At 40.4% G+C, this 16,577-nt stretch overlaps 1 protein-coding gene across 15 annotated transcripts in view; it reads left to right on the forward strand.

Annotated features, from left to right (window-relative positions):
• Positions 1 to 16,577, forward strand: part of SEMA6D (semaphorin 6D) — a 585,453-nt gene that overhangs the window by 557,371 nt on the left and 11,505 nt on the right. For all 15 annotated transcript variants that reach the window (XM_063652609.1, XM_063652615.1, XM_063652616.1 and 12 more), the window contains 7 exons: positions 13,606 to 13,768; positions 14,171 to 14,282; positions 14,843 to 14,903; positions 15,026 to 15,088; positions 15,198 to 15,299; positions 15,529 to 15,619; positions 16,067 to 16,186. In XM_063652609.1, the coding sequence (XP_063508679.1) occupies positions 13,660 to 13,768; positions 14,171 to 14,282; positions 14,843 to 14,903; positions 15,026 to 15,088; positions 15,198 to 15,299; positions 15,529 to 15,619; positions 16,067 to 16,186 (658 nt within the window). In that variant the 5' untranslated portion in view covers positions 13,606 to 13,659. The remainder of the gene's footprint in view (positions 1 to 13,605; positions 13,769 to 14,170; positions 14,283 to 14,842; positions 14,904 to 15,025; positions 15,089 to 15,197; positions 15,300 to 15,528; positions 15,620 to 16,066; positions 16,187 to 16,577) is intronic.

Consider the following 16,577-nt stretch of genomic DNA (forward strand, 5'->3'; position numbering starts at 1 on the left):
CTAAAAATTCTTGGCTTTTAAAATTTCACTTCTCTTCCTCTGGGTCGTTAGAGTTTTAACCCTTCTGTAAACTCATCACCAACTGTTTTAAAGCATGACATTACCTGAGAACCTCTGATGAGGCACTTTGCAGAATATCAAGGCTGAAGACGTGAACCTTTTAAAATAGAGTGAAATCCCATTGTTGTTGGCAGTGTTACTAACATAGATCATTGAACTCTGTTGTGACATCTGGGTTCTGCACTGGCTTCACCACTCCTGGATCATAAGTCCCTTAATTTATCTGCTTGACCTTCGTCAGACAGGAATAGGAGCAGCAGCCCATCCTCAGTCCTTCTTTGCCAGGGTATTGTTCATTTCTTTGAAAGCCTGGAAAGGCTCCATGGAGTACATTGAAAGCTATGGCTACACAGTGGTTGCATCAGACAAGTCAGTAGCATCATAACAAATATACTCTACTTCTGTCATCCCAGCCCAAAGGGCAGAACCAGGCATAGACCCAGGCCCTATTATCCTGAACAGAATGTCACATGCAGGCCATGTGGCAGCCTCAGCAGGTCATCTGGTAGAATAAGCCAGTGTTCCACAGACAGGCTGAGTCCTTTGGCATCTGGGTCATCCCTTGGAACCTTGAGCCCTTCCTTTGTCTAGAATGGCACCTTTTCCTGGAGGCTGAAGGGGAGGAGCCCGGTCTGGCTGGGATATGCGTATGGAGGAGATAACCAAAAAAGAAGGCTTTTAATTTATCTTGTCATTAGTTAGCCTTGAAAACCCTTCGGTTCCCCTGAAAAAAGGAGACACCATTGTTCATTTCTGCCACAACAGTCTCTTGCTGTGTGTGTATGTATATATATGTATATATATATATATATATATTTCGACTGTAGAAGGTTCCTTTTGCATTATACTTTCACAAAGCAAGTTATTATATTGATGTCTTAAGAGGCTTATATATTTTGTCATCTTCCCAGATAGCAGATTTTCTGCTTACATATCAGGCTCATATTCTCATTAGTTTCTTGTATTATTTTCACTATTAATGAGGATTGTTTCTAGGACAATTTTGCTTTAAAATGAATGTTATTCAATTTGAGTTAGGGCAGAAAGGCAAAAACTTGTAGACAAATTGTCGCTAGAATTATGGTCCCCAGAGCAGTGGTTCTGATCACAGATCAGATCCTGGGATTCTTGTCCAGGTTTGCTTGGAATTGGCAAAGACAGGTTAGATCCTGTTTTCTGTCCCTTCCTACCTAACTCTTTTTAATTTCAGTTCCTTTTTGAATTATTAATATGTAACCAAAGTATTACTGATTCAGATATTGGTGTGCTTTGCTTTAAGAAAATCCAGACTTAAAGTGAAAACCTTGCATAAGAGGTTTTTAATTTTCAGAAAACTTAAGTCGACAGCTTTATCATGTACATAAAATATAACTCAAATAAAATTGATCCAACTTTGAGGAAAACACTGATTTTAAGAGCAAGGCATTAATAAGGATCACCCAGACTTCCATAGCCCCAGCCTCCTCTTTCCTCTCTCCCATAGTATCTACTGCCACCTGCGCTTTTTTCTCTTCTGTCAGAATCCAGCATGTTCTGATATGCTAGGTAAGATCAGATCTTACAAATGTCTTCATACTGGTTTCTGGCTTATGGTATATTCTATCATTACTTAATTTATAACTGGAAAAAAGGCCATTGGCCAAAGAAAAGAATTTCCCATTGCATAATTTCAGGCATAACCCAGCCATTAGGCAAGCTGATTTTCATTTTATATTTGTTTGTTAGGTAGTGAAGAGTCATATAGGATTCTTCTCTGCCAGTCCCATATATCCACTCTCTAATCTCAGGAATAGCCCTGCTTTCCTTCCCTTTGCTCCGGGAAAGCTGCAAAGTAAGCAGGAATTTCAGTGGTGGAGATGGGGAGGTTGACAGAAATCATTTAGTTATTTGGCCTGTGTTGCCCATTTCTGGTGGGCAGTTTGTTAATGATGGGTAGGTGTGAAAAGAGGCATCTGTTGCCTTATAGAGAACCTCTTGGTTTTGCAGCACCTGAAGCTCATGAACTGGAGGCTAATGAGGATGTTGTGCCAGCGCTGGAGGAGAATGATGGTAGACTCAAGATTCGCTGTTGGGTTGATGGTGGAGAGCTGTTCATTTTGATGTGGCCTGTGTGCCATTTTAGCGCAGTCCTGTCAGTGTTCTACCTTCTTTCTTTATTTCTTCCTCCATTCATTAAGTATTTACTGAGGACCTGCCGGGTGCCAGGCCCTGTGCCTGATCGTGGCAGTAAAGAGGAAAATGATCCTTTAAGTGGCATAGCCCAATAGAGAAAATGTGAAAATCAGTAACACTGCTGTGGAGTGATAAGTTCTGCAATAGAAGTATTTATACAATATCATAGTATGACTAGCTGTCCTGAGCAGAGCAGTGTGGCTGAAGAGGGAAGAATGAGAAAGGGGAGAGGGCCGGGTAAGTTCTGAGCTGGTGAATAGACAGTTTTCAGGAAGGACATCTTAGAAAGAATAGCGTGTGCAGAAGACACTGCTTTGGGATCCAGGTGGGGAAGTATCATTAGGTGAGATGGAGGAGCTAGCTAGAATAGAATTGTGAAGGATCTTGTAAATCTTGGAAATGAATTTAGACTTTACACATAGGCCTTCGGGAACCATTAAAGTGCTTTTGGACAGGGATGTAACATGATAGCATTTGTGTTTTAGAAAGATCATTCTGGTGGCACTGTGGAGAATGCACTAGAAGTCTAGGAGAACAGAAACCAATGAAGAGTCAATTCTACACAAATGAAGAGATAGAAGCAATGGGATGTACTGACAGGTTCAAAGGAGAGGATGATGGAGACGGGGCCGTCTAGGAAGACTCCCAGGCTTAAAACACAAGTGCCTGAGAAGGATATGAAAAATAGCAATAACAATAATAATAGTTGTAAATCTTTTTTTTTTTTTGGAGATAGAGTTTCGTTCTTGTCACCCAGGCTGGAGTGCAGTGGCACAATCTCAGCTCACTGCAACCTCCACCTTCCGGGTTCAAGCAATTCTCCTGCCTCAGCCTCCCGAGTAGCTGGGATTACAGGCACACACTACCATGTCCAGATAATTTTTTGTATTTTTACTAGAGAAATGGTTTCACCTGTTGGCCGGGCTGGTCTTGAACTCCTGACCTCAAGTGATCTGACCACCTCAGCCTCCCAGATTGCTGGGATTACAGATGTGAGCCACTGCACCCGGCCTAATTACTGGGTTCTTGTCAGGCGCAAGGGGTTTGGCTACATGCTTTATATAGGTTATCTCATTCAATAATTGTAATAATATTAGTGCTATTATTATCCTCACTGCAGGCAGGAAAACAAGAAAATTTGAAAGTTAAGTAACATGCCCAAAGTCACATGGCTTGTAAATGGTAGTGCTTACGTTGGAAGCCAGGTACTCCGAGCTCTAAACCTGTGCTCTGCAGGAAATTCAGCAGGAGGAAAAGTCAAGGCAAAGTATCTTAAGTTCAATTTTAGACTACTGAATTTAAAATGCCTATATTTTACGAAGGTCAAAATATCTAGCAGGGAGTTGGACAGCTGGATTGGAACTGGTGTGTGGTGGACGTGTGATCTAGGATTAGTGAATTGGTGGTAGTGAAGAAGGTAGGTGTCATGTGAGCACATCCCTAGAGACCCGGGATGGAACTGGGAAGAACCACATCCAATGGGCAAGCATGTTAAGACAAATTTGGGAAGACGATGAAAAAGAGCAGCTAGGGAGGTGGGGAGAACTAGGGGAGTCACAGGTGGAGTTTGAAGATCTGGTGGAATGACCACTGAGATTAAATGCCTCAGGGAGATGAAGGAAGATTTAAAATGAGGATTGCCTTGGATTTGGCAATTAGGTGGTTGATGCATAGTCATTAAAGTTAGGCTAGAGTGGGCTACAAATATAATGAAAAGTGAGAAAATGGAGAATATGGACTCAGGCTTCTCTTCAAAGAAGCCGGGCGGAGAAAGGAAGTGGGAGAGAGAGAAAGCAGAGGCAGCCTCAAGGTCAAGGGAATGGCGGTTTGTTTATGATAATAGTGACTTGAAATGCTTGGATATGGAGGAGAAAGAGCCTGGAGCAGTGGGAATTACACCAGGATGTTTATCCCACTAGATAGGGAAGTAGGAATCCCTCTAGCCATCAGGAGGAGAACATGGATTCTTAGACAAAAAACAGGTTTCTACAGTTTTAATTTAGCAGCCCCCTTGTATTGCATAAAATCAGTCCAGATTGGCGAAGTGACTTGTCTCTGGCCACCTAGCTAGCCAGTCTGTGACCCCAGATCTCCTGGTTCCTGGCCTCTTTCCTCTCTTGCTGCCAGTGTTGGTGGGAGAAGAATCATCCCTGATTTGTTCCTCATGGTGTGAGTCTCCACTGCTCCCATCAGGCCCTTACTTGCTCCTTTAGAATGCACATTTCACAGATTCTGATGTGTCAGCAGGGCTTCAGCTGTGTGGAAGGTGAGTCACAGACCTGCTTCGTCATTTCCTCCACATGCCACGGGGCAGAGTTTTAGACGGTTAATTATAAAGTGTCAGAAACATAACAGTGCTAGAAGCCTCTTCCTCTTACCTGGGAACCCACATTCCTAGAAGGAGGAAGGGTCTCAGAGTCGGGGCCTTTCAGCAATCTCCTCATGGCCCACAGTGAGAGAGGATGTATTTATTTGTTCAGATGTGGCACCTGCACACAGAACCTGCATGCATGAGGTGGAGGGTGGGGTAGCAGTAGCGATTCCTTAAATGAAAAAGCCTCTGCTCCTTTAAAACACCACATCAGCCAAGAGTTACTTGGTGAGACTGGAGGCAAGGAGCACCCATGCTTTTCAGAAGGGCCCAGAGTAGCCTGCCCCAGCTCTACTTTGGGGTCTCCTGGAATCTGTATATATAGTGATGATTAATAATCTAGTCTTCTTACCACATATGGAAGGTGAAAGAAGGCCTGCAATTCAGTGGATATTACCTTCTTATATTCCAAAGCTTGTGGTGTCAGCCAAGCTGTCATACTATTCTCATTAAATACTGATGGTGATCATTAAGATCTAAAGCCCTGCCCAGAACACACTGCTTAGAATCTAGGCACATGAACGCTATATAAACCTAAACCTCCCTTTTATAATTGATCTTCAATTACAACCCTCCTTGTCTTGATAGGCTCCAAGGTATAGCAATCAACTTGCTTCTCTTTCGTCTCTCTCAACTTACGTAAACCCACTGCTCCTTTTTTGTTTAGTCTCTTGGGGCTCTCATGACCCATAGTTCGTAAATGGATAATTCCTGTGACGCCAGGTGCCATCATTCTCATTGACTACAGTAAGAGCAGTGCCCCTGAAATGTCATAGACTACAGAGTGAATGGTGCTCTTTGTGCCACAGGTCTAGTTCCACCCCCTCTTCTTCCTTTAGTTACAGCATTCTCAGCTGAAAGAGTCCATGCTCTTGGGAAGTGGAAGCCCCACGGGCCCATCCCCCCTGGGTCTGCTGCCCTCTGTTGTTTGTTTAGTGGTACCAAATCAATCTAAATTAAACTGGAGTCCAAAATGCTAACCTTGCGCTAAGAGATTCAGCGGGGATATGGTGATTCAGGACACGTGGTTCATTCTTCGGCTTATTCCTTTATTCACAGTTGATTTACAGTTGTCTTAGGAATTGACAACTGTGAGATATACTTGACCCAAGGGACTGAAGAAAAATCTTCCCTATTTTCTAAAAAATTAGGGGGACTTAACTAGGACAAGGATGGGAGGCAGAAAGGGCCATCATAGAGGGAAAGGAGGAGCAAGGCTTGGTAGGTGGCATGACATGACATATTCCAGGGCTGAACACAGAGGCAGGGTGGTAGAAGCACAAGAAAAAAGGGATAGAGGCCCGAGGTGAGACAGGACTCCTTGTGAGAGGGGGCAGGACTCAGAACCTGAAAAACCTTGAAGGCCACATTTAAAAGATTTGGGCCCCATCCTAGGAGTAATAGAAGTTTACTGGAGGATTATGAGATGCCGTGATTAGGTTTATATTCTGAAAAGATCATTCTTGTATCTAGAAAACTAATGGGGGACAAACAGGCAGACAGAGAGGTGGGTAAACCATCAGAAGAATGTGGTATGAGGAAAAGCAAGGAAAGGCAGTGTTTGGAAAAGCTGTGAACTGTCAACTGCGTCTAAAGCTACTGAGCAGTCAAATGAAATAGGACTGGAAAATGTCCATTGCCTTTAGGTACTTGTAGCTCGTCAGTCTCTACTGACAGAGGAACTAGAACATAGAAAGTAGAAGAATGAGCAGGAGATGAGGAACTTATAGCAGTAGAGCAAAATTTGTTTCAGTGCCAGTGAAGAGCAGTGAAGAGCAGTGAAGAGCAGTGAAGACCCAGGTGATAGCTTGAGTGGGATCAGGGCTACAGTAGGTATTTTCCTTTTGTGTGTGTGATGATGGAGACAAGGACAAATTTCAGTGCTGATGGACAGTATTTAATTGGTTAAGAGTTACAGAAAATACCAGAAAGACATAAATGTAATCAACATCTTTTTATTCCAGAAAAGAGTGAAGGGATTGAATTTAAAGCAATCCAATTGCTTTAGATTGGGGCCAGGCACAGTGGCTCATGCCTGTAATCCCAGCATTTAGGGAGGCCGAGGTGGACAGATCACTTGAGGTCAGGAGTTTGAGACCAGCCTGGCCAACATGATGAAACCCCACCTCTACTAAAAATATAAAAATTAGCTTGACGTGGTGGTGCACGCCTGTAATACCAGCTACTTTGGAGGCTGAGGCAAGAGAATTGCTTGAACCTGGGAGGCAGAGGTTGCAGTGAGCCAAGGTTGCATCACTGCACTCCACCCTGGACAACAGAGCAAGACAGTGTCAAGAAAAAAAAAAAAAAAAAAGCCCATGGGAAAGAGTTGATGTATTTGGCAATGGGAAAGGAGAAAACTGAGGAAGCTCCCGTGTTACAGCTTTCATATTCTATGTGAAGTAGCCGTGGGGCAGGAGGGAGGAATGTAAGTAGCAGAGTGTGGAGACATAGCAGATCAGGGCCTTGAGGAAAGTGGGAAATTTACATTTGTGGATTTGGGGAGTGTTCTAATTTAATTGAGGAACATAGGATCTCCATGGAGTTTTTGATGCTATTTGTAGTTGATGACAAAGAATTCTGTTACATTACTAGCGAGTTGTCCTAGAGTGTGCTTGTCTCAACTAGTGCTCAGCTGCTCTGGAGAAGGTGCAGAAGGTGAGTGGCAGAGTTCATCCAAGGTTAAGACTTTGCAAGAAAAGCTGACAAGGACTCAGAGGATGAGGCAGTCAAGAGCACAGGCAGAATAATGGACATGATTGACCATTGACAGCCTAAGATGGATAAAGAGGTATGTCAAGATCAGAGAAGACTGACTAGCAGAAAAGAACATGAGACAGTAGAGCAGTATGAGCAAGCTGGAAGGAAGAACAAGAGGTTAGCATCAGAGCACACAATGCATTGCTTTATGATTTTGAGGCTGAAGTCTCCATATGGAACCATGGGCTGAGGCTAGTAAAGTCTTTGTAAAGCTAGAGAAAATGACTGGGAAACTATCAGGTAAAAGAGAGGAGGAGGAGCAGGACTTCGACCAAAGACTTTTTGTAAGATCATGGAGGCCCAAGGTCTGGAAGAGTCATCGGGAAGCTAAAAGGAACCAACTCCATATTCAGATCCTGAGGCAGGTGGAGTTAGGAGAGTCTAAGCAGATACTCTTTGTATAGTGGCATCTTGGAATGGGAGCTAGAGGATAGCTTTCAAATCAACATGGTATCTCTCTGGGTTCTTTGGGCTAGTGATAAATTAGGTCTACCCCATTTCTACATTCTGATTTCCTTTGAACTATCTAGTTTTCAGGGAGACAAAGACTATATACCACTTTCTCTATCTGGGATTCATTGATTTCAAATTTGGCTACTATGCTATAACCATAACAAGAACTTGTGGCCAGATATGATGGCTCATGCCTGTAATCCCAGCACGTTGGGAGGCCCAGGTGAGAGAATCACTTGAAGCCAGAAGTTTGAGACCAGCCTAGGCGACTTAGTGAGACCTCACCTCTACTAAAAATACAAAATAAATTTTCTTTTAAAATTTAAAAATTTGCATTAACCTTCACTATAAATTCCCCTGCCTAAAGAACTCTCCTTCAATATTTCTTTTAGTTTGCATCTGGAACAACAAATCTGAGTTTTTATTTGCCTAAAGCATCCTTATTTTGCCTTCATTTTTGAAGAATATTTTTACAGGTTGTAGAATTCTAGGCTGGAAATTTATTTTCTTTCAGCAACTTAAAAATGTCATTCTATGGTCTGCTGGCTTCCATTGTTTCTACTGATAAGTCAGCTGTCCGTATTTTTCTTGCTTTTTGGAAGGTAATATATCTTAGTGTGTAATATTTTTTAAAATTTTCCTTGTTTCAGCATTTTTACTATGATGTGTCTAACTTTATTTCCTTGTATTTAGAACTTAGAATTTCTCGAATCTGTGGCTTATAATCATGTCAGTTTTGAAAATGTGTGCAGCCATTATCTTGTCAAATATTGCTTTTGTCCATTTCTCTCTCTGCAGCCTCAGGGACTCCAGTATGTTAATTCTTTCACAAAATTCTATGTCTCTTACTCTCTTGTCTGTTTCTTTCAAACTTTTTGCTCTCCATATTTCTGTCTGATAATTTCTATTTGTTTGTCTTCTTACTCACTAATCTTCTCTTTACTTCTGACAAATATGTTGCTAAACACATCTATTAAGAAGATGTGTTATTTATTGTGCTTTTTTGTTGTTGATTTTTTTTTTTTTTTTTTTTGAGATGGAGTCTCGCTTTGTCACCTAGGCTGGAGTTCAGTGATGCAATCTTGGCTCACTGCAACCTCTGCCTCCCAGGTTCAAGCGATTCTCCTGCCTCAGCCTCCTGAGTAGCTGGGATTACAGGTGTGCACCACCATGCCTGGCTAATTGTTGTATTTTTAGTAGAGACAGGGTTTCACCATGTTGGTCAGGCTGGTCTCGAACTCCTGACCTCATGATCCCCCTGCTTCGGCCTCCCAAAGTATTACAGGCGTGAGCCACTGTGTCCAGCCTTGTTGTTGAATTTTTATTTAATTCTTTTTTATAGATTCCAGTTTTCTGGTGAAATTCTCCATCTTGTCATCTTTTTTTCTTGCACAAAAAAAGCACAGTTATTTTCAAAACATATGTTTGGTAACTCTAATATCTGGGTTACCTGTGGGCCTATTTCTATTGTGTTTTTTTCTCTCTCTCTTAGCTGCAGTTTTTGGAATTTCTGATAATTTCTACTTGAATGTTGGGCAATGTATGTAAATAATTGTAGTCTCTGGATGATGTTATCCTTTTCTAAAGAAGTGTAATCTTATCTTTTCTGGCAAGCAGCTAGAGTGGGAGATTATATCCATTCAGTCTGGGACTTAGCTTATTGGATTGGATTGGAATTTTTGTAAAACATGGTTTACCTCACATTTTTCTCCTCTTCTAGAGTGTAGCTTGTCAGAGGCCCAAATGATAGCCTTTGGTTATTTACTGGTACTATTCCTTCTTGGTGGGACCTAAATTTGTGACTGCCAGAAATTTGACTTTTCTTTATAGCTATACTCTCATTTTTATAGAGCCTTAAGCTCTATGAAATTAGCAAATATAAAATTATAAAAATATAACAATATATTATAATATAAATATAACAATATATTATGAATAATAATATAAGTATAAATATTATATAAAATCATCAAGTCTCCATAAGGTAAAATCAAATGCTGAGTGTGGGGCTAAGCTCCATGTACCTCCCTTCTCCCAAGTATCCTGTCACTCACGCCCTGGTTGTTCTGGCAGCTCTGAACTCTCATTAAGAGCTTTCCTCATCATATTTAGTATTTAACATTAGGAATGTATGGGAGAAGTTCATATAAAATACCAAAAACTGAATAAACATAGCTAGTCAGGCATCCTTGCTCTCTGACTGTGTCACAAACAGGAATGACTTCATGTAGGAATGTTCTTTACCCTAAGCTTGCATGTGAGGAAGATGGCTTTCTCTTTTTTGGAGGCCTGTACATCTGTGAAGGTGTGCCTTATCCTCTAAGAATGCCCCTGTCATTGTTAGGACGGTATACATAAACAGTTTAGCAAATAGTTGTACAAGATGAAGGAATGAACATTGCTTTTTTTTTTTCCACCTTTTTGCCAGACAAGACGTAACCAGAATAGACATGATGATATTCGTTAAAATTTACTAAAGATTTACTGTGGAGCAGGCTCTTTGTTAGATGCCTCATACTGATTATCTCATTTAATCCTAAACAGAGCCTATGAGGTAATAAAGATAATTATTCCCATTTTACATTTGATGAAACTGAGGCTTAAAGAGATAAAGTTAATTTAAACAGGGCCCAAGAGCCAGGAAGTAAATGGCACAAGCAAGTTTGAACTCAGATTTTTCTAATCTCAAGATCCATGTTTTTTTCCAACATTTCATCCTGCTACTTGGCCTGCCCTTTTTCAGCATAACTAGTATCATGATTTCACTGACCCCTGGACTCCTGATGTATCTTCTTATGTAAAGTCAGAGCTAAGTAGTCTGAGGGGTTTACATGCAAAGACATCCCCTTCCTGGTACATTGCTTTCAGGTATTTCCAGATTCTTCCCTCCCTCATCCAGCCTTTGAAATATGTATCACATTAAATGCCTCCATTTATAACTACTATGGCAAGTCTGAATGTAATTTTTTTTTTTCAAAAATACAGCTTTATGCAGAGACAGGAAGCAGTTAGTGGTAGGGCTTTATTTTGGGAGGATTAGAGTGGTAGGGGGTGGGGCATGGGGATAAATTGCTTTCTGCAGTGTCAGATGAATGAGTTATAGGAAATGATAGCTCAGCCAGCAGCTTGGTGCTTGCTAGTGAGTCAGCAGTGATTCCATCCTCAGCCCCAGTGCTGGGATCACAGCTGAGAGACACTCTTCCTGGTGAGGGCTCCTCCCCACCCTGCTGTCTGGGACATGGATGTTCTGCTTACCTGATGTGAACCATTCAGTTACCTGTCATGGAGGAGAAAGACACAGAACAATCTTTTTGTTTTAATGCAGATGTTTCTACACTTCTTTGGGATTAATTGGTATTTCTAATTATTTTTCCTGATATCTAGCAGAAAGAGTCAGTAATTTTCTATCTAGAGGATGATGTTTGGGAGTGGTGTCAAAGCAGAATCTAGTTCTTAGGGCAACATTTTATACTTTTATACTACTTCAACTTTAAAAGGTCTTTATAAGTGATCAGAATAGTATGGAAAAGCAAGACAGGAAGACACTGCTTCAGAAGAAGGGGTAAATGAAAACAATCTTGTCAACACAATGGAAACCGTGTAGATGTAGTAAAAAACTAGAACCAAATCATTGTGGTTGTTGAGGTAGGATAGTAGGATTGTTGGTGATTGCTTTTTTGTTTTGTTTTGTTACTTTATTTTCCAGGTCCAATACATAGGCACAAGTTGTAAAATTTATTCTATAAGTAGTCCTTTAGTGCTTTAAAGTAACTAGTTGTGAAAAACAACTGGCCAAATAACCTTAATATTTTAGGATATCTTTTCCCCAGGCCCTGATGAGACTCTTAAAGTCAATCTGGTCATACCCAGGATTCTCCAGTAGGAAATGGGTAGAGAGGTCTAACTTTTCTCAGAATTTCCTGTGTGCCAGGCATTTGCTTCCTTTTCACTCTGAGAAGGTGCTATTATCCATATTTTATAGATAAAGAAACTAATGCTCAAAGAGATTGAAGGAACGTTCCCAGGCCAATTAGCTAATATGTGGTATAATTTCATCCATGCCCAAGTCATTCTGACTCCAAAGTCCATACTCTTAACTTTAGTACAAAATGATGCCACCGCAGTTTCCATTCCACCTGCTTTTTGTAAGGCAGTTTAAACATGTGAACTTACTGCTGGATTGATCATCCACGAAAAAAACTGCTGCAATATATTCTCTTTTTGAAAAACTAGGACTCTAAAACTCACATATACTTGACTTGTACTTCAGTTAGAGAAATATTTAGAGCATTGGATAGCATGCATATCTGTGTGCTTCACCTGAAGTCCATAAAAAAGGTACAGTAAACACCTGGTTTAGTGGTTGGACTCCCCTGGAATTTGCAGTGACTCTCATAATCTCTCCTAAAGTTCTTAGATATGTAAGACTGAGGATAAAGCTAAATGTTTTGTTGTTCAGAACAGTAGCTGGAAGTGACAGTTTTGGTTGAGGGAAGGGTGTTATTGTTGCAAAGTAGAACACTTACAGCTTCACAAAAATATCCATCTCATTGACCCAACAGGGCCCTAATTTATCTTTTTAATAAGCTAATAACATTTAAAGATCTTTTAAATTTTTTACTGTTACTATAATGCAATTAATGCTGTGTTTTGATAGCTTTATTGAAGTAATGATATGTAATAAACTGCATGTATTTAATGTACAATTTGATTAAATTTAACACCTATGAAACATCACTTCAATAAAAACGATGAATATATCCATTTCCCCAAAAAGTTTTTTGTAATGCTGTATTTTTGAAGGAGAAAAATCCAGTCATTTATGTTCTCCTTTCCATTTGGTGAAAAGAGCCTGGACAGGGACCCAGATTATGTGAGTCCGGACTCCAATCTTGCCTTAACTAGCTCCACACAATTCAGTGAGTCCTTTAATTTTTTTGGCCCTTGGATTTTCATCTCAAAAATGAGGGGGTTGGACTAGATGGTCCCTGAGGACCCCCACAGCTCTGAAGTTCAATAAAGCTAAAAGGACCAGTGTACTTAGGGTATTGGTTTGTGTCCAAATGGTTTTATGTAAAAACGTAGACTTCCCTGGTGGCCTGGTGTCAGCTGTGCCACTTCATCCCTGCCTTGCTTTGCTTGATTGGTTATCATGAAATCATTGTATTTCTTTTAATTCCCTTTCACCCTGATTCAGGGTCATTCATGTCATTGTCTCCATGTTGGTCTTAGTAAGCATAGGGAAATACTCGACTTAAGAATTTAGGGCTAATGCTTGGGTAATGCTGGGAATTTGGCAACACCATAAGCAAAGAGCTAAGGAGAGATTATGACAGGATCATCAGCCCTCTGGCTATTTTTGAGGCAGCTTGAGTATTTTATGCGGGGCAGAGACAAGCTGTATTAGATATATTTCAGGACTGGGGGAAGGGAAGAGGATTGGAATTTAATTAAAATTCTGATCCCAACTTTGCCCATCTTCTTGCCAAGTCAGCAGCTAGCATTTCTGCTCATGGTTCTGGTGGCTCTGCTGTGATGACATACGATTACCTCCAAAATTCTTGTGAATTTGCTGAAAACTTCAATATGCTCAACCAGATGCTTTAATCAGGCCTGGCATGTTGCCATCTTTTCCCTTTGTTTTTGGCGATACCTGATCTACCACTGCCAGCATTCCTGGTGGAAGAGGGGCTTTGGAGGGAGCTGATGGTGAAAACTGAGCTGATTACAAACAAGAAAACCGCTTCATTGCAGCATAGAGATCTTTCCAAACTGCTTCTGTTTTCCAGGTAGTTCAGTGGCATTTCTGAGCAGGGGCTACCCTGACTTCACCTTGGCCCACCATGAGGGTCTTCCTGCTTTGTGCCTACATACTGCTGCTGATGATTTCCCAGTTGAGGGCAGTCAGCTTTCCTGAAGATGATGAACCCCTTAATACTGTCGACTATCACTGTAAGTCGTCTCAAGAACAGTCTTCTATTCTGAGAAGGGAAGCTTTTCTGTTTTTCATTCTCTAAGCATGTTCATTTTCAGAAAGAGGCAGAGATTTTTTATGTCTTAACCTTGAATTTGCATCTGAGTTTATCAGTAATCATTTCCTAGTGTCTGGAGAAAACGGGGCAGTTTTGTTGGGTGCTTTTCTACGGCAACCTGTATATAGGTTATATATTTTGAGTTAAAAGAAAAAGACCATTTGCTGACATTCATTGCCTTTTATTCATTTATGTTCAAGACCTTAAGAGAGGAATTTAGTTAAAACCCTTCTACAACAAGTATATACAGCTAATCAATGCTGTTTATTGATCCCTCAGCTCCATAATCCTGAATGATGGTTTAGCCCATTTTTACTTGCAGATTCAAGGCAATATCCGGTTTTTAGAGGACGCCCTTCAGGCAATGAATCGCAGCACAGGCTGGACTTTCAGCTGATGTTGAAAATTCGAGACACACTTTATATTGCTGGCAGGTAATTTTCCTCTCATTGGTTTATTAGATTAAAATTCTTTTCTCTTGTGGTGCTTGCATTAATGTGTCTAGTTCATGAAAAACTAATATGTGATTGTGATCAAAAATTGCAAGTAGCCAGAAATATTCACTGAGAAGAGTTAGTGTTGTGTACCAGGAACAAAATACAGAGCTCAAGCTTTCAGCGGTGCTATTTTATTACTGCCATCAAGAAATCATACACCATTCTTTTTTCCTAAAGCAGCAGGGGGGAAAAAAACCTTTCTTTATGCGTTTTTAACTTAGAATTATTCAAGCAAATATTAGAAATATGTCTATGCTAATACCAAGTAGCAGTTTGACCCATGCCTGGAGAGAAGAGCTTTCTTTGCTCTCTGACTACAGTGATATGTAAAAGCATCTCACTAATGAAAAAGTACTCTTTGTTGACTTTGTTTGAGACAGAGAAAATCCAAATGATCTCTAAAACACAATAAAGGCAGATCTGTAAAAATAAAATAAGAAGCAGCTTAACATTTTTATGTATTCACGTGATACGTTTTATTGCCTTATTTCCAACAGGGATCAAGTTTATACAGTAAACTTAAATGAAATGCCCAAAACAGAAGTAATACCAAGCAAGGTGAGCAACTGTAGTTGGCAAATTTATTTACATTCCCTCTGAACCTGATTAATTTTCCCACTGCCTCCCCCAAAAATGTTCTCAGTTAAAAACTGAACTTTGGTTTTGCTTGATTAATACAGAAACTGACGTGGCGATCAAGACAACAGGATCGAGAAAACTGTGCTATGAAAGGCAAGCATAAAGTGAGTTAAACAGACAAATGTCTGCTAGATTTAGTCTTTCTGTGGGCTTGATACCACAGTGCTAGCACGTTTGAATGTCTGATATTAATGTAACTACTACTTTCTTTAGGATGAATGCCACAACTTTATCAAAGTATTTGTTCCAAGAAACGATGAGATGGTTTTTGTTTGTGGTACCAATGCATTCAATCCCATGTGTAGATACTACAGGGTAAGTATATTTTATGTGATATGCTTCTTTTGATCAACTTTTCTCCCTTCACTGGTATGCTGTTAGAGTTGAAACCTTTCTGCTTTCCAGTAATTTGTTTTATCTCTAGTGCTATGAAAGAATAAAGACAGAATTCTTCAAATGGAATTTTAATACGAATAAAACAGTATTGCCTTCAAACAGGCACATTGAATAGATATGACACTGGCTATTTATTTTTCTTTTGTAGTTGAGTACCTTAGAATATGATGGGGAAGAAATTAGTGGCCTGGCAAGATGCCCATTTGATGCCAGACAAACCAATGTTGCCCTCTTTGCTGGTAAGATCCTTTAGCGTAATGAATATAAATGATTAATGACATTGAAGGCGAAAAAGGAATTTAATGGAAGAGTAAAAGTTAGTAACTTGGATACCCACCTTGATCTAATGTTCGAAAGGCTAAAATCTATGCACAAATTTCCAAAAAAAGAAGAAATTAAGGGCAAGGATATTTGAGTGCACACTACAAGTATTATGACACCCTGTTGTTAACTAGGCCAGTGGCCCCAGATAAGTTGCTTAACTTTTTGATGCCTAGATCCCTGTAAAATTAGATAATATCATGGCTAACCTGTTACACGTTGATGGTGAGCATCAGGTGTAGCCCTATTTGTATAGATAATGGTAATACCAGTGAGAGCACTTCAAAGGGCATAACACGCTGCCGAAGCTAACACACTGCAGGATAATTATGGTTATCTTACCAAAATTATAACTTTGGTTTCAGATGGGAAGCTGTATTCTGCCACAGTGGCTGACTTCTTGGCCAGTGATGCCGTTATTTATCGAAGCATGGGTGATGGATCTGCCCTTCGCACAATAAAATATGATTCCAAATGGATAAAAGGTACCTTTGAAGAGCAGTGTCGTGGGGTCACCAGGATAGTGGATGGCCCAAGTGGGGACAGCAGCCATGGCCATGAAGAGGTTCAGCGCATGACTTTATATTGTTTATTTAGAACAAGTACACACTGCTTTGATTGTGAACAGGAGCATTGACAGGGAATGAGGAGGCTAGTAGGCATGTCAGGAGAGTAAGTTCATCCAGGTGTTTATCCTAGGTGACCTCAAAAAAAAAGCGGGGGAGATTTCATCTCTGTGTGTGCCAATTTGTCTAACTTTCTAAACGCACGTAATACTACTTGCCATCTACCCATCTTGGAAAGTTAACAGTGAGAATCGATTAGTCCATATGAGAGCCATTTTGTTCTTCAGAGTCTAGAAATCAAGATTTTTTA

Source organism: Pongo pygmaeus, chromosome 16 (assembly GCF_028885625.2).
Source record: "Pongo pygmaeus isolate AG05252 chromosome 16, NHGRI_mPonPyg2-v2.0_pri, whole genome shotgun sequence".
Classification (NCBI taxonomy): Eukaryota; Metazoa; Chordata; class Mammalia; order Primates; family Hominidae; genus Pongo; species Pongo pygmaeus.